This window comes from Bombus terrestris, chromosome 4 (assembly GCF_910591885.1).
Source record: "Bombus terrestris chromosome 4, iyBomTerr1.2, whole genome shotgun sequence".
Classification (NCBI taxonomy): domain Eukaryota; kingdom Metazoa; phylum Arthropoda; class Insecta; order Hymenoptera; family Apidae; genus Bombus; species Bombus terrestris.
The window spans coordinates 17,086,450-17,105,792 of NC_063272.1; the positions used below are offsets into that span (position 1 = coordinate 17,086,450).

The window sequence follows — 19,343 nt, forward strand, 5'->3', positions numbered from 1 at the left end:
TTGGATGTTGTTGGAGGGGCGCCGTTTGCTAGTGGGGGTAGATGAAGAGAGGTGCGTCGACGATACCGAACATAGGCGAACCGGTGACTGTTTCGGACACGACTGGGACGGAAAAGAGAGGCACAGGCGTGAGAGATCGCGGCAACGAGGAAACGAGACGAAACGCGGCACGATATCGGGTAGGGGTAGCGCGAGCGAGAGAGAAAGCCGCGGGGTCGTCCAATCGAGCAGTGTCGGGGACGAGGTGACAGATACAGGCGTGAGAGATCGTGTAACGAGGCGTGAGAGAGAGAGATAGAAAAGGCGAAGGAAGATAGCGTGCGACGTGATGGAGAAAGCGAGAAAGGACGAAAACGAGCGGGACAAAGTGGGGAGCGATAGGACGAGGGAGAAGGACGGTGGCCACGGTAACCAGAGGGATGAAACGGGGCACGAAGACGCGAGAGATCGTAGCGGTGCGAGCGAGATAGACTTTTGAGGGAGATAACGAAAGCAGAGTGGGAGAGCTGAAGAGAGAAGGAACGGATGGAGGGGAGTAAGAGCGAGCGAGCCAGGGCGAGGCGCAGTCAGACAGTCAGGCAAGCCGCCCGGCAAGCAAGGAAGGCAGACAGGCTAGCAGGCAGCCAGTGCACCAGCCAAGACCACTAGATCCGCTCGGCTTACCGACTTAGAGACTTAAGCCGGCAGGCAGTCCGAAAGGCTCAACCGGCTAAGCCTGGCGGACCCACCTACTACCGACGCGCGGCCACTACACGTTCCATCTACTACGAAAACCGGCTATACTACCGCGGCCTCCAGCACCACTCACGCTTTCTTACGCTTCCTTCGTCTGTCTTCCTTCCTCTCTCTTTCTATTACACGCTGTGTCTGTCTGTTGTTCCTTAACGCGTGCCCCGTTAAGGCGAGAAGACCGAGGTAGACGAGCGAGACGAGAGCGTAGCCGGCGCGCCACGTTCAACTCGAGCTGAAAGGTTCCGGTCGTCGATCGTCGCGATGTCACGGCGCGGATCCCGCGCTCAATTTTCCACGCCATCATCGGCGCGAGCTACCGAGTGAACCGCGTGGGTGGAAATCTTTGGTGCGAGTCCCGCTGGCGCGTCAACGATCGCGAGTCCAGTGACCGGTATTGAGATACGTGTCGGAGGTGTTGCTCTGTCCGGCGTTGCCGGTGTCGCGATACTCGGTGGTGATCCTTCCACGACTGGATATACGTACGTACGTACCAAAGTTCTCTGCTGTGATCGGTTCGAACACGCGGCTGGAAACAGTGCAGTGACGCGGAATTTGTCGTGAGAGTCAGTTTCGCGAGGATTCGTTCATCGGGCCTGTAAACGTCGAGCTGTCGCCGTTTGTTGCATCAAAGTTTCAGTGTCGAGTAAGAGAACAGAGAACGGACAACCGTGGCCTTTGTACCTGACCAGCTGGATTCCTTACGGAGATTCGCGATTTAGCTGTCGAGCGGAAAAGGTAGAATTTATCGAAGATCAGTGACCGTCTACGTTCCTGCGAATCGAACACGCGTTGGCAAGTACCCGCGTAAGGATTTGAACGATCGATGCGAGCGAACGCTACCCGACACGCGGTTTTCATCGTACGTAAACAATACGATCACCTGTCAAAGGAATACCCAAGAATCACAGTGCGTGCAATCTATGGCGATCATAGTGCGACCTCTTTAACCTACTTTTCTATTCCGCTATTTCAACCGCGTTTCTCGGTCCTTACGTAACTCATCGTGCATCCGTGATTGTCTGATTTATCAGTCGCTTCTACCAACGTAGCGTTGGAGCACGTGCGTTAACCTGGCCCCTCTTCGTTTTAAACACAAGATACGATCCATGAGAACGAGCACCTTCTACCGTCAACCGGCTCCGACATCATCCTCAACGTTGTTAGCCACAGAAACGCAGAAACTTGCTCGTCCAATTCTATCCGACGCGTAGCGACGGAACGCGGATAGCGTCCGGACGTCACCACCTGATCCGCAACGAGCTGTTCAACCGAACCATATGACGAAAACTACCAAAATCAGTCACCAAGCGTTCTCTGTGCAAGCACGATCACTACTCGCGTCGCCGATAACGACCATAAATCGCCAAATTGGAATCGAATTTGATTCGTTGGAGCTCTGACGCAGAGGGAGAAATCGTTGGTGCAAACGGATGCCTCCAGCCGACGGCCGTCGCCAGTAAAAGCGCGCACCGAGTGGAATCCATCGCGCGTTCGACTCGAATGCCTGGTTCCTGAGGGCAAATTGGAAACACGAGCCGACTCGACGTGATTTCGCGCGACAAACGGCCTCGCGAGGGCTCGGTTGATCTTGCGTTGCGTTGTACAGATCAGTCAACACGACGTTAACCTTCTACAGCATGGAGCGGGGCAGCGGGGGCGGGGGGAGCCTCGAGCTAGCCGGGGGCGGAGGAGGAGGCGGCGGGAACACGGATCTGTGTCTTCAAGATCTCGTGACGGGATCGACGACCGGCCTGTCGGTCCAGCACCATCAGCACTCTGCCGCCGCGGGTTCCATGGCTGGCCTCCACGGCGATCATCTTCAAGCAGCGATGCACCATCACGATCTTCACGGAAATTCGCACCACGACGCGTCCATGTTGCACAATTCCAACCATCAACTGCACGAACCGCTGGAGAAGCTGAAACGTGGTGAGTCGGTCACAATATCGAGGGTCGTTCCGACCCGCGTTCTTCCTTCGCGACGATGAATCTAAGAGTCTGATTGGAGGAAATCGGAGAACGAGGGAAATGAGCGATTGTACAGTGTTTTTGAAGTTTTCGCAATAGATGAAGCTTGGTTCGAGTCTTGGAGGTGAGAAGATTCAATGGAGGTTAATCGAGCGTGATACGTGTGACGAAAAAGTGTTGCGTGTGGTGAGACATAGATCGGGCATGTTTATGCAAATTCGTGTTCTTGCGGATAGAAATGGCATCCAAAGAAAGATTCGTTTTACTTACTAAACATCGTAACGAGAACTTTGCATATTTTATGCGTGTTTATATTTCTCTTTTTACTTTGAATATATTTTAGGGGTTTAGATACATTTTCCTTTTTCCTTTTTCATTTCACCTTAAATATTTTATATGTCGTGTATATTCCGTTTATTTTATTCGAACATAGGAATGTCGTTTTTGTTTTGTCGTTTAAATTTCTTACGAATGCATAAACATCCGCAATCTAGCGATAAGGAAATGTTATTTATATAGCTGCGAGGATAGCTAGCGGTATACGAGTATTTTTAGACGAAAATTAATTAGGTTATATTACACGATTCAAGTGAAACTAGATCTTGATAGATTTTATTAATTGTTTGATCGATACTGTGCTGTTCTGTGAGTGTTACCGTTGTAAGAGGTTTGGTAACAATGCTTCAAAGTACTCCAATATTACTTATCGGTCCACTTGAGCGTCTTATAGCTTGTATATATTGGTTGATTCCTCCTTTAATTGTATTAAAAATATATCGTGCAAAGACGATCCCGTTGCCTTTTACCTTTACGTAATCTAACGTTCATTTTACAATATCTCGATGAAAGATAGAAATTAAAATGTTAACTGTACCATAACCTCTCGATCGTTAGATGGGCAACTATTCAATTATTCGAAACGAAGGAAGTTCAAATGTGGCAAAAGTTTCATCGCGACATGAAAGTTTAATTCGAATCTTCCTGGTAGCAGAGTTTTATTTAAATACCTTAAACTTAAAGCTTATCACGATCCTGGAAATGAATTTTATTTCCTTAGGATTGGAATAATTTTTAAACGTTCAGTTTTCTACAAAATATTTAGATATAAAGCGTCTTTGTTCGGGGATTAGACGACATAAAGATAAAACAATAGTTACATTTCTATTCAAGTACCTATATCTTTTTGTCTAACAACGGAATTACGTCGTCATACTTTCTGTTCGCTTAAAGTCGATGATATCCGTAATTATTACAATTGTATTTATTATCAAATACTTATTTGCACCTTGAATCTAAAAAACAAATATCGCTTATCGCGCGAATTCTTAGCTATACAAAATAATAGTTGTGGCGTGCATCTGAAATTCATGTAGCGTACTTATCAATGCGTAGAAAGTAGCAACGTTTGCTCGAGGTTGTTGTCCCATTTGTATGAAAATATTGTTATAACCTGCTTCGCGCGAACTATCTCGATCGCTAATCGCCGGGAAAAACTTAATCTTACACTATATCGGAATTTCCAAATCGCACCGCGATAAAAATATTATCTTCGCTTATGAAAAAAGAAATCCTAATTGATTGCGTCGCGTTGTTAACGAATAACGTAATTATATGCAAATAATTGGATATTAAATGCAGCAATTGCCAAGGAAAATTCGCATTCGATTAATTAAAATGATGTGCTTTTAAATTAGACAGTGGCAGATAAAATATTGTTAATCTTATCCGTCTTATTCGTATATCATCAAATTATCGTTTGCTCCGATTTTTGTAAAACTACTTTTTATAATAAAAGATTAGAATCTTTCTAGGAATCTGTACAAACTATCTCAAAGAATTTATCTTTGATTTGAAAAGAAGTACTTCGAAAAAACGATCATGAAGTTATTCAATGAACAGCAAAGAGTAACGCAGTTATAAATCAATAAACTTAGAAGAATTAAAAGACATGGTCGTACGAACATAGAATTTCCAAATCACATGGCACACAACTAATAACCGGATCGGTGTCCATTCAACGTCTTCGTCCTCCTTTTATCAAACCGAACGACAGTTGTATCGATCAAATTGAAATCGCCATTCTGCTTCAACATCACCGTAGGTCATTTTAAACGCAATTCGTCATCTTTGAACGCGTCACGTTTTCTTCTTCAACTCGTTTCAACCGAACGCGAGCTTCTATGTTAAATCGAGGTCGCGTAAATCAAAGAGGGAAGAATCGTAAGGATTAAGAATACGGATTAAATTTGAGTGCAGTGTTCGAGATATATTTTGTACCTACATTTTGTAAGAGATGTCAGAAGTACCTATGTACAATAGCCTCCTTTCGCGTGTCTTGATCGAAGCACCGATACGACGGAAGAACATTCCTTTTTTCTTCGTCGGCTGGTAATATCGGCGATAATCGCTTGTAGCGGGGAATTGACAACTCACGTGATTTTATTATTTGCGATATCATCGACGTTCGAACGCGAGAAATATAGTCGAGCACCTCCCTGCTCTTAAATCGTCCGACTGCGTCGTTTGCGTTATCGCGCATCTTTTCAGAAAATCTCCTATCGTTTGCCGTAGCAAATTTGCACGTGCGTGTGACGTAAGATTAACGCGTTCGCGTTGCTTCGTTTCTACTTTCCGTCGTTGCATCAGTTCGTTGCATCGATGTAACGAGCGAACGTAAAAGCGTGCCGTTTGCCAAAAATTAGAGGAACGGGACTTGATAGGAGAAGCGACAGGATCGATCGACTTGCCGAATGAATTTTATCGATTATATTTGTGACTTCGATGTTTGTTTCACGCAACGATAAATTCCCAATTTGTAGGCGAATGACGCGTATAAATGTATCGGAGGATTTTTGAACGGTTCGAAGTACCAATACAATTTAAGTCGCGTTCCTATGGTAGAAATATCGAGTACACGCTATAAACAATATATGACGTTTCTGTTGCAATCTCGGTGAATATTTTCGAGCGATAAAGCAACATTGTACGTTGATTTTTGTCAAGTGCCAGCGGAGCACAGATAAAATATTAGTACGAATAGCTTTGATAAGCACCGCACCCATCGTGTTATTCCAGCTTTGATACGACATGACGAATGAAATTTCGGCCTCGTTCCTGTGTTAATGCAATCGCCAAAAATTGCCATCGCCTAAAATAGCGTAAAATATCGAAATATACATGGGTCGTTGATTATCGAAACATTCAGAGATAAACGTTCTTACGTGTACATATCGTATGGAAATAAGAAATTTTAAATTACCATTGCTGGATGTCATTAACGCGTTTGAGTGGCTGTTGCTTTGGCTTCTTTTATTAACATCAAAAATATACGATTTTCAAAGCAAACGCCATTATATCGCGTAATACGATCGTTACAGTATCGTGCCATTACATCGGATCGATAGCTACGCGCATTCTCCAAATTCAGTAGCAAAATTTCTTCTACTCCGAGTGTCTTCTCTACTCGACTTTCGAAACAACATATCAGGTAAAATCGTATTTCTCGTGATACTTTTCGTAAATCTACGAACACAAAGTTCTCCTCTTATCTTCGTCTCCCGGCCGAGGAAGCTTTTCTTAGATGGTTCCAAATCGTGGTGTCCTAATTTTTCATAGCGAGAAAAATGAAACAGACGAACGATAGTTTCGAGGCCGAGATAAAAAGCGGAGACAAGGGACGCGTGAACAAACATCGAAGGCCGAATTCCATCGAGTATATCAGCTGGTATAGTCCCTTATAAGCTGTAAGATCCTCGAAAGGGAAGATAATCCAAAAGGAAGAACAATTAAGGAAAAAAAAAAATAGGGAAAAGAGAGTCACCGTTTTGTCAATCTCGCAAGAATTCAAGCTGCACATAGCAACGAGTCGAGGACGAAGACGATCTCTCAGTGGCGCCACCACCTGTTTTGTGATTCATTAACTCACCGGCTTATCGGGATAAGGCAGACTTATCCGGGGCTCGAACCCGACACTGCGGCTAAACCCGATCTTATTCCAATGGCATCCCACCTATCCCCGTTTCAGTTTCACTCCCAGAGCCGGCAGTTCCCACTTCCAGACCGCAGGTACTCTCCGTTCCATTCGTTTGCGGAATCGCGATCTTTCCTACGTTTCGCGTACTACTCTCTATCCATCCGATTGATTTGACGAGAATTCGATACGTTAGAAGGTTGAACGGTCCAGGATCTTTGGATCCGAGCGAGCCAAGAGGAGTTATTTTTAAGAGAATCGTTTCGCTTAGTTCATCGAGCTGGTTCGGATGATCGCTTGCCTCGAGGTGGATCGTTGATTTGGCGAAGCGCGTTTCGTTTTCGATTTCACATAGAAATTTGTTTATCGTCAGGTAGGGGTTTACGGAACTGAATGATATCTTGGGTGTAGATGGTTCTTTGAGTTTCGGATGAAAAATTGGAAGTTCGAGAAAACGTTATTCTTGCGATATTAATTAAGAAATTAATGCCTGCGAAAGGATTCTTCGATTCCGTTTAATCCGCAGGAATATTATTGGGAAGGTTTTAGTTTCCAAAAAATAATTTCAGTTATTTGGTGTCGGACGCAGTGATATTTTTTAAATGGATATGAACTTCACCTTCTACCAGCTTTCGTTATCTCTAACGTTATTGTCCCCTTTCAAATATCGAACAAACGCGGATCATCTGTCGTCCGATTTATTTTCCAATATCGTCACCCCCGAAAGGAAAGCCGTATTTACATTTCGCTTTCACCGAAGTTCTTATTAACATCCCATCAATGCAAAACAACGTCAAAGACGAAAAATCGGATCGATAACCGTCCATACGTGTCCAGTTTGAAAATTCGATTTCTTCACGGGCAATTCATAGAAAAAGGACCCTTTTGACAAATCTGTTATCCCTTTCGGTCAATGGCGATATCCCAATATTTTGTCAACAGACTGGCATACGGTCTGTACCGGGTTTTCGATCGGAATACCCCCGATAGTCATTAACTACCCCTTTGTTGTGGCGATGGCTGCGCGAGATCCGCTGGCAGATGCGCCAAAGTCAACCCTTGTTGCCATCGTCTAATGGTGTTGACAAATTGCTCGGCTAGCCGCTAGGTTTCCCTAGGGAAGCCACGGTAGAACTCTTCCGACCGCAGACTCATTGGCATTTAGACGTGCAATCTTTCAGATCGCTGCGCCACCCGAATAAGACGTATCGTCCTCCCTTTAGCCTCCATCACGCACCCTATGAATTGTAACGTGCGCGGAATAATTGCAGAGAATGTTCTCGATTAATAACGCGGTTAACTGGTACTACGTTGTCGCTTATACTTGCATATAAAAAAAAAGAAAATAATCATTTTCTCGAGAAAAACGGATAGCTAGTTGATTTCCCAGAAGATACTGTGTACATACTCGTCTTCCGATATTGAATTGATATTTTGAATTTTTCCATCGATAAACCTACCGTACCGTTTCTTCGATTGAAACTTGGTTTTCTCGCGAAGGACAAACGATCAGTCACTTTCGTAAGAAAAAGCTCGGTGGCTCGATAAATCGTCGATTTTATAGACGACCGTCTGCGAGAGTAGGAACATTATAGACTCGGCAGAAACAGTTAAGTCGGTCGATGAGCCGAGCTATCAAGCTGATTTTCTGCCTCGATTTTCTCGATCACCGAGGCAATCGTGGCGCTCTTCTAAGCGCGACAGGAACCAAGCCCGTGGGATCAACATAGAAATGAACTGATTTCCTTCCCATTATCTCAGCTGGCGCTGGTGGCACGGTCGGAGGACGCCTACCTCAGAAACAAGGTTTGTATACTCAGTGGGTTTCGATTGAAGTGGGCTGGCTCGGTGTCGGGGATCGTTTCGCCGAGGAAATTTTCTGTGCGTGCCGATGTGTGAGAACCGGGGGAACCCCGAAGCCATCAAACCGCCGCGAAACTTGCGGTCTTTAAGGGTGTAATCCTAGAAGCACCTCAAAATATAGCAGGTCTTTCTACGAAGTTAATTCTAGCCTCTACAAACTGCACCAACGAATGGGACATCTTGCTCTTATTTTGTTATACAGCTCTGGAGATGTTAATTGTTGGATAGGGAAATTAATTGTTGGAAATTAATTATTGGATACGTAGGTAGTTAGTACTGTGATAGGGAGGTTTTGAGAAAGGCGAATCTCGGTTTTTAAAAGCGTGCTCTATTTATGAAATATTCTGATAACGCTGAATTATATTTTATAATACGTTTTATAAACCAGTACTATTATATCAGTTTAGAATATTACTACGATCGTATATCGTTTTGTATTTGTGAATTATCTTCTCTAGAATATACGTATTAATCATCACGATATTTTCATAAATAGCGACGAAAACGAGTAAATAGAACATTGGATTACAACGTATCTCTCTCTTGCTGTTACGCATAAGATGAACCACTTTCAATTGATTCGTTAAATTGTCTTAAAAATCGCTATCTTCGTCATTATAGCTATGTATCATTTTATGAGAATATTAATTTGCTTTATGACAACGATATAGACATGCCCTCGAATAAAATTGTTAGTTTCGCTAGAAATTGATTTTAATTGATTCGTTAAATTGTCTTAAAAATCACTGTCTTCGTCATTATAGCTATGTATCATTTTATGAGAATATTAATTTGCTTTGTGACAATGATATAGACATCCCCTCGAATAAAATTGTTATTTTCGCTAGAAATTAAAATATAAATTTGAATACATCCCTTCTTTATTGCGTATATATTTAATACATTCTTTTATATAATTTAATTTTAATTTAATACCTCTCGAGACTATATTTCGTAAGAAGAAATGTCCTTCGCTTATATTCCAATTTATTCTTTATCCTAGATAATTTCTTGCATAGAAAAATGAGCTAAGAAGAGAGGAAACGAGCGGATTAGATTCCAATTAATTTTCATAGGAGCTGTAGGGGGTTTCCCTCGGTAGCGCCAGGCCGTCTGAAAGGTCTCCCGAAGACATTCTATCCATGAACTTTTCCGAAACGCTTGTGACACGCGTGTTAAACTCGAAAGACACACTGCCTCTCAGATTACTTATCGGTTCCATATGCTCTCGCCCTTGTGTCAAGTTGAAACTAAACAAATTGCTTGACAAGAGCTACCGAACCCTATCCACGGAATCGCTCGTCCTCGATGTGTCCACGTCCGAACAAACAAACGCGACATTTTCCTTGACACTCGCGCATTCCCGTCATCGCTTTGTTCTCGGAAAGATGCGAGTTTCTTCGAAGGACTTGCAAATCATTTTGCAAACAATCGTGCTTCATCCTCGTCTGAGAGGATGCATATGGGGATACTAACTCTCTTCAAAGACGTTGTCTTTGCAACATTGATTCTTTAATAGTTTAGAATATCTGCTCAACGTCTATATCTCGCAACATTGGATCAACACGCTCCGTGGAAAATTAAACAAAGAATAACGAAAAAACATCATTTGAAAAATACGTACTTTTCACTCTCAACCTGTCGTCTTTTTGATAGATCACTTTTAGAAAATTAATAAAGTTAATACGAAGGTACAATGTTTGAAACGAGTGTTCTTTTCACGGAATACGGTCCATCAACATTAATCAAAGTTTATTTCTTTAGAGTTGCGTATTCCATAATTTTATTCAAGATTAGTTTCGATTTAATTCTAAGGACAATAGAATTCTGTTTATACGAACCTCGTTTGTCGTGTGTAACTGAATGAGCGTAAAAGAAATAGCAAATAGCACTTAATGGATTGAATAATCGAGCAACAATTGACCGTTAATCTCAGAAACAGCGTTGTAAATTCCATTTTAAAACATTGAAAGACGAAATCTACCACGATATATCGAGCAAAATATTACCCATATAAAATCAAACAAAACCGCAACCACAGATTCAAGACGATATCTACAACAAAGAAGAACGTACGATCCATCGTCGCAACGACTTTCTCTAACAGTTGCTTTAAAATAAACAACTCCACCCTAAAGACGACTTATTATACCTAGAGCACCATCGTTATCCCAAGTCATTTTTCACACATATGCCGACAAATTTTACACATACGTCCCTTCGAAATCTCCGAAAAGGAAAAGGAAAGAAAGAGAAAAAAAAGCCGAAGCTCCTTAACAACTCACGGGCCAAAAATATCATCGATCGATGTGCGTTTTCGAATATTTATAAACGTGGAGCAGGACTTTAAGGCTCGTACGAGATATTCCGTCCCGGTCGTTGTCCCAATGACGAGCGTACCGGTCGGCTTGACTAATAAACGACTTCCTAAGGAAGCCAAGGATTACGAGATTAGGAGCGAAGACCGTAACGGCAGACTGCGACTTTCTGCCGGAGATGGTGAGGAGCCTGTGGCTCACAGGTGTTCCCGCCACGCTGTCGTACTTCAACCTCCCGACGTTTTTCCACGTCCGAGGGATAGCTGTCTCGGTAATTATCGGCCATGCGACCGTGCTCGTACGTCACTCTAAAATCGCCGCCACACATCTCGCTACGTGACACACTTTGGTTTTTCTCGGCCGTGTTCCCGAGCAGGGACAGGAAATACGTGCGGTCAACTTCTCGGGCAAACGTGTGAATGTCGCCGGCTACTTTTGCGAGGTAGATACCGAAAAACAACGGTGGGAAAGTTTGTTTATCGTTTGGTTGGTTATCGTCGAAAGTTTGTAAGTTATATGATGGTGTCATAGAAATAACATTTGGATTCTATGCAGATTGAAAGTGGGGGATTAAAGGATAATCTGGTGTAGAATTATCAACGAATTTTTATTAATAAGAATTATCAATTTTGAGAAATAGAAACCACCGTGTTCTTGATTCCACGTTATATTCGTAAGAACGATATTGAAAGATCAGTACAAGAATTTCGCGCGAATGACTAATTTCGTGTGACTTTCAAAGGATCACACAGCTGCACGATACGGATATTTTAGCTACCCTTATAACCCTCTTTGTCGCTGAGTTACACCACGACACGGTCCACTAAACACCTACAATTTTTACAGCACATGCCATTTTATTTATGTTCTCGCGTCACCTTCTCATTGGCCGATGATAATCCATAAAGTTTGGCGAATCATAAAAATACTTTCGTAACGCCGTACTAATTTTCTTGTTTGTCATTAAACGTAATTGTGGAATTATTTAGTGGAAAGTTTATTTGAAAATAGTTTGTTATCTCGTACAGAGAAAGATTGATAATTTATTGTGAAATTTATTCCGTAAGCAGAAAATGATCAAAAAGTAGCTAAAAAATGTCTATTATATAATTATTACCGTTAGCATCGACAAAAGATCGTTGGTCGTTTTGCAAAAGATATTCAATTCAATGAAGATTACTCCTGTTTTTATCAAAAGTAGAGAGGTATATTGAATAGGTTTAATCGCACATTTAAGATAACGAACCGATGTACGAGTAGATACAATAGCGATCTAATCGGCAACAAATAGATTTTAGAATGACAAGTGATATAAAGTTTATCTAAATAAATAATTTTTAAATAGTAACCTATGAATAAATTTCTTTCCAATTTCTATCTTCCACGAATAATTATACCAGCGAAGTAAAAAGAAAAAAAAAATTAAAGTTCGTCAGGCGATTTAAAAGTTGAAAAAATGCCGAAAACAAAATATAAAAATGATCGTTTAGTTTCCCTTTATCCAGGAAAAAGCCTTGTGAATACCTTTTAACCGGTTGGCTATTAAAACCATTAGATGAATGTGTTAGGAAAGAAAATATTACTGTAATAGTAAATCAACAAGCGGCAAATGTCAGTCCTCGCCAAATATCTCTTGATCGATGCCACGGATATTGGTACAAGCTTTATTGCCACGCGAGTAAAATTTCCGGGTAATGAAAGCAGCGCTGAAATAACTCTCCATCGATAATTTTATATCGGAGATTACGATGCACCGCCGGAGATTATAATCCCCCGGGTTTTATAACTTCCATGGACTACGCTCGTCGCCGTTGCTGTGTGTGTTATGAAATTGAAAAAAAAATGAAAATTATTTCTGGCACATTTTAGGCGGTTAATTCTATAAGTAAATCTATCCGATAAAAGGAAACATTGATCGCATTATCAGCGAATAAAAGGTAATATTTCATTTCGAATAAAAGAACGAACGCATATATATATATATATATGTATATGTAAGCTATGGTCTTGATGATATTAAACTTTTCATAGAATTGTTTGATTAATTAACCAAGTGTACAAACAATTCACGAACACGAACTTAAAAATGGAATAGAAAATTACGCGTACCCATCGATATAACAAACTTTTTAACGTTAAAAGAAATACAGCAGGGTTGAACAATAACCCACGTAAAAATATTATAATTTCGATACTTTATTAACTTATCGACTTACACTTATCATCGTGTAAACATCGCCGTTAAGATATAATATATAAAATTATTAATTTAATAAAGTCAGCAACCAGAACTTTGAGCAAATTCTTTCGATATGAAACGAAATCAATGGAGTTTATTCGAGTCGAGAACGTGGCGGTATCACGGGGACGCTGTCTTCTTCGTCGACGCCGACGTCGACGGTCGCATGCACAGTCGTCCCGTAAAATCCGCGCGGATTAGCGATCCACTAATATATCCCGCGGGCGTAAAAACGCGACGAAGCAGCTGAGATATTCGTTTTCGTCGTTCCTCGGCACTTGGCGTTCGTCGCGCCGCGCCAGCCGGTTTGTCTTTGGCATAAAATAACTCGAAGTCACGGGGAAAGTAATAAATTTGTGAGTTACAACTCGTCCACGCGGACCCCTAGTTACCTCTCCTCGTTTGCCTCTCTTGCATTTCTTTATTTCTTGCTCGTCCACCGCGATATCTCACCCTCCTCCCCTCGACGCGCGATTTTTTCTCCGTGTGAAAACACGTGCAAACCAGGACACGCAACGGGACACCGCATTACGAAGCCTTTTTTCTTAGAAAGAAAATTACCGAAAATTTGGGTAAGGTCAAAGGCTCCAGGAACAGGCTGCGTGAATTATCGTGTGAAAATTAAGAGAATTATCGCTTGTTCCTTATACGTGGAAAAATTCGGGCAGAAAATCGATCGGAGATTGGCTTGGATTTAGGTTCAGAAATTGTTGTAGCATTGGAATATAAAGGAGCGACGAATGAGTTGATCATTGCTCGGAAATCAAGCGAACTGTCGAATAAACGTTTCTCTTTGGTTGAATTTAAGTTTGGAAATTTTTAGAATTTCAGAGCAAGTGTCCGAATTATCGTATGAAAGCTTGTCGCTTATAGATTTTACTTCGTTGTGGGAATTTTTCTCTTTCGTTGTTTGTGGAAAATTTGTCCAGGATTGGGTCGAGTTGGAGTTTGGAAATTTTTGCGATATCGGAATGTGGTAGAATCGGCAAGTGTGTAAATTACGGTATGAAAATTGAAACAATCGTCACTTTTCGCTGGATTGTGGAGATCCCATTTCTTCGTTCCGTGTTCGTGGGATATTGTGGCGTAAAATTGTTTCGACGTCCGATTGAATCCCAAGTTCAGAAATTTTTGAAGTATTGGAATATAGAACGATCGACGAGTACGTGAATTATTGTGTGAAAATTACGGAAATTGTAAGAATTACCACGTATCAGAAATTGAGAGAATAAGGAAAATCATCCGGTGAAAATTGTGTGTATTTGTTGTTTACGAGGTATTAAAATTTACTGAAAAGACGAAAAAGGGTGGTATCGCAAACTGATAAGCCACTGAATATAAATTCCTTTGTTTCGAGTGAATATTTCTTTGGTAACTACATTATAGTGTCATAAATTTGAATATTTTATAGTAGCACGTTCGAAAGAAGAAAAGAAGTTTTCGTACTCCATAAAGTTTTATGGATAGGGTTCACCGAACGAAAAATTGAAGATAGAAATAAATGTTTCCAAATTTTAAGAGGTATAGTGCATAGTAATATTTAAAGAAACGAAACTTTTTGAATTTATTAATACGGAAAAAAAAACAGAAATCGATATATTGTTTAACAAGTATCGAATGAAACCGATTATACAACACAGAAATATCCTAATCATGATTTACTAATAATCATTATTTTCCTTCCATTCAGAGATATTTATATTTTATAAGAAGAAGAAAGTCGACAAGAATATCTATTTTGTTGTTCAGAACGATTATATTATTAATCGTAAAGTACGCAAATATTATAATCGTGCACTACGATAACGAATAATATCCCAACGATACTTGAACAATATTTCTCAAGATTAGATACAAGACATTTCAATATAAATGTTTCGTGAGAATACCAATTTCCTTGTCCTGTTAAATATGCTTGTAATTTAATATATGTCACAATACTTTGCTAAACTATACTTTCAGATTAATACCGAAACACTCGCATTTAATATTTTTCACTTCTATATTCTTCTTGAAATTCACGAGAATCCAGGATCAATATATGATCTTCTTGGTAAACGGACAGAACGAAATATCTACGAGCCACTGACCAATATAGATGTCGAATGTTTGACAGGAAAGGGTAGGATAGTTTTTGGCCACATTTCGCCCTTCGAGGATCTTCCGTTTTCACGTCTCGTGTAACTCTGCCACGAATCCATAGCAACGAACAGTAGAACCGTCAAACGATACGACATGTTAAGCCTCCAAGAACTCTGCAGGAGATCTCGTGGGAACTATATTGGAGAATATATCGAGCAAAATATATAGGAAGGAGTCATAATAGCTCTTTGTCTTCGAACGTCATACGTGACCAAATCGAACATTCTCAACCTTTGTTCGTAACGAAGATTCGATCCTACACCGAGATCGCGTCGAAAAAATTCGTTTATAATTTCACTTTATTTTCCAATTTTCGCGACACAGTACACGCATTTGCCAATCCTATAATACCCTTTGATACTTCGGTTTAATACGCGTTTGAAGTATTTGCCTATCTTAATTCTATTATCTTACGTTAATAGCAGAATGTGGTGTAATTAGTGGTCCGTATGAAAGAAAGAATTATTCGTGACAAATGGTTCAAAGAAAAATTGAAATCGAATAGGAACGAATAAGAATGTTTGCTGTAATCGTAAAATTGTCCTATTGCCGAAGAAGAAGCTGACGATTCGTTAAAGACAAAATTCATTTTTGATATCACAAATGTGTTGTGTTTATACATGTTACGTAATCTAATACTTTATCATCCTTGCGTTGTCATATCTTCTTCAATCTTGAAGAATACGGCGAATAATTCCTTCGCGTGTAATACCTCATAAATGGACGAAAAGAAAATTCTTGAAAGAGATATGTAATAAATTTTATATTGTCACGACTTTCTCAAATTCTTCAAAATTGCCAAAAACAACGTTTTCAAACTAAATATACCATTTACAAATATTTGTACGTGCCTTTCAACGTGCATACGCGCCGTTCTTCGATCTGTACATATTGTTGGTACATTTTACGATTCTCATTGCAACAATTTCTTTTATACGATATCGTTTCTCGGAAAAGGAGAACCTTATGCACAAAATAGATCGTGCTACACCATCGAGCGGCAAGGTATTGAAACGTGAAAAATGGAGGCCCTATAAATTTCACCGGGTTGAGTAGGCCGTTTGAATAGCGTGTGTCGGATCAGGATGTAGATTATAAGATTAACTCTAATCTTGAAATAATATACAAACTTCGGAACGAGGAAGTTTCAGTGGTGTACACTGGTTTTATCAAAACAGCAACGAAAAATACATTTTTAGTGGGTGAACCGACGTAACGTTATGTGTTCTTCGTCAATTTCGAAATTTCTCGCTGTTATCCGATATGCACAGGATTATTCGGATGTTTACGGTCGCACAACAAGCGCGAAGAATAGAATCTACACGAGGTAATTGTGACAGAAAACCCCGTGTGTCGCGTGTTTATTATTTTAAGAACCGAAATCCCGAATTTAAAGAATTTAAGAAAGAACAAAAAAAAAAAATAAATATCGCGTCTTCTTTTTTCATTTCAATATTTTTAGTGTATTTTAGGATTTAACGCGTCCAATAATATCGTCGAGAATCTTTAACAGCATCGAATTTTTCGAACTTCGTGATCTTTGATTTTTTTAAAATAAATACTCCAGAAGAAAAAATTAATTCGCGTTATTTATCTACGATACGTTAATTTTTTCCCTCGTCTCTTTATAAATCGTCGTCAATTTTTTTCTCAAACCTTTATTTATCTCTCGAAAGATTTATTTGTTTATCCTACCATTGTTCTAAATTTATTTACTCTATATTTTATTTATTTATAAATTGTCGCTCGCCATTCTTTCAAGCTGCTCTTTTCGAATCTAGAAAATTTGTTCCAATTCGTTATTTATATTATCTCCTTTCGCTATACGTTAAATACATTTTCTAATTGCTAAAGTCTTAATTTACGTCTCCGTGATTTTCGACTACTCGTCGTACGGAACTTCCAACAGTTCTATAGGGCGTTATCTTTTCACAAAAATACGACGACGTATCGAAATCAGCTGCTAGTTGTTTTCGAACTCACTACGAGTCATCATCGTGTCCCTTCGCCTGTTAGCCGTTTATTTACAACGTGTTACATCGTTTGCATTCTTCTGTTACGTGGATCGTGATAAGTAGCACGGAATCCATGTTTCGAGCTCTCAGATGCTGTTTGCCGAGGAGACATCACCGATAACGGCGACATCACTGCGGCACGGCCGCTTTTCCTAGGGGACTGGCCTTGACAAACAAACCACCTAACCATCCCATCGGCAGAATGAGGCTTATCCTCGTATGGCCATTCGTACCGCTTTACACGTGTTTTCCACGTTAGCCCGTCAAATAGGCAACCGATCTATTTGCAGACTCGTAGATTAAAAGAAACTATTTCGTGCGGTTTATTTAAGAGGCAACTTTATCGGTGAATTTGACGGAATTATTCATTTGCAAGAAAAATGACGCAAGAAACGTTCCTAATATATAGGAAACGCTTCAAAACGATAACAATATTATCGACCGCTACATCGATTCAACAAGTCGATATTGTTAACGTCGTGTACATAATGTTGAAAGAACGTGAGTCAGTTTAATGAAGAGACAGAGAGCGTTGTGCAACGAGGATCGTGAAAAATATGAATCGAACTCATCGATCGCGAATCGCGATAAACAATGTTGTAAAATTATTGTTTTATACGTACGACGTTAACTGCGTATTTTCTGCGAGAAACAGCGTTTTCGAGGAACACCGAATAATTGGAGATAGGCAAGATGGCAATGGTTTGTAAATGTTAGAAATAATGTATATATCTATAGTAAGTGGTAGAAGATAAAGACTTATTTGCTCCTTGAAAATGAATTTCGTTGAATATTTATATTATAATATATTTATCCCAGGGCTCGGATTTAATAATTCCAGGACGAGTAAAATTGATAGATCTTCTTCCCTAAATTACTTTTTGATTTTCCTCCATCTATCTCTTGTTCCATTTTCATTTTCTTTTTAAATGTGCTTACGTCAGCCAGGCGTCGAATTCGCGTGTTGTTAAAATTTACAATGTGGAGCGTTATAACGATTTATAAAAGTATTTAATCATTTTCTGTATCTAGGTTCATAATAAGACGTATTTATATTTAAACAACTAAAGCTTGTCTTGCGAGTTATAATAGTTCCTCCAACAATTATTATAACTACTAACGTTATGAGTAAATTCTAAACTTTAGAATAATTGCCAAGTATTAATTGACAGATACATTTAATCTTCCTTCGTGTTTATGCTTCTAACAAAATTTAGTTGCATTTGAATAATCGGAATCCACTTTATAAAGTATATTCTCGCTTCTTTCTAAACGAAACAACTTTTCTCGGATTATATTAACAACGCGGCATTTGTGAACCAGACATGGCTATACTCGTAACTTCTCAATTATGCTCATTCTGAAAAATTAACGATTATCCTTTTTAATCGAGCAAACCAGCTGTGCAATGTTTACTATAAAATGCAACTCTATTTATCCGAATAATTTGGATAAATTGATAACTCGTATGTATAACGAGATTGCGCTCATTGATCTAATTAATTAAATCGTATTCAGATAATTGGATACATTTACTCGCTCCTTTGTTAAGTTTTAACGCATTCTCTATCTATATCTCGAATGCTACTCGATACGTAATATTTATATTTTTAGAATATACGTGTAATATCGATTTAAATACAAATTGCAAATTGAAACTCGGGAAATTTTACAAACTAGTTACGCAATAACCCGTGTAGATACGTAGCCAGAAATAAAAAATACTTTGTACGATAGTGAATTTGTAATCGAATTTCTGAACCGAGTAAACGGCAACCCTTAAGGAGATTATACGAAATATTAAGTTAACGAAATAATAAATTAGAGTTATAAATTTATTTCTCCGGGAAGCTCTGTTAAAGATATAAAATATAAAGACAAATATAAAATCAGTCTTCCCAGAAAATGTAGAAAATGTAACTACTGTAAAAGGGGTAACACGTACGAGATATTAACACACGCAAACGATGAATCTTCTTCGATCGAACGTATTAATCAAAATTGCAAACGTCCGTATAAATCAAATCCGGTAACAACAGAAATGGCAAAACCTCGGCAAAAGTTCGACGAATTCAACATTGACAGACGTTTCTTCC

The 19,343-nt window shown here is 39.8% G+C and overlaps 1 protein-coding gene across 5 annotated transcripts in view; it reads left to right on the top strand.

The window, feature by feature from the left end:
- The first annotated feature begins 376 nt into the window (after nucleotides 1-376).
- LOC100648781 (pituitary homeobox x) overlaps nucleotides 377-19,343 on the top strand; it is a 45,121-nt gene continuing 26,154 nt past the window's right edge. For 2 of the 5 annotated variants that reach the window (XM_012321311.3, XM_048404873.1), the window contains exon 1: nucleotides 377-2,658. In XM_012321311.3, the coding sequence (XP_012176701.1) occupies nucleotides 2,370-2,658 (289 nt within the window). In that variant the 5' untranslated portion in view covers nucleotides 377-2,369. Of the gene's footprint in view, nucleotides 2,662-19,343 lie in introns of all 5 variants that reach the window. The other 3 variants (XM_012321314.3, XM_012321316.3, XM_012321315.3) reach the window with 2 other exon arrangements.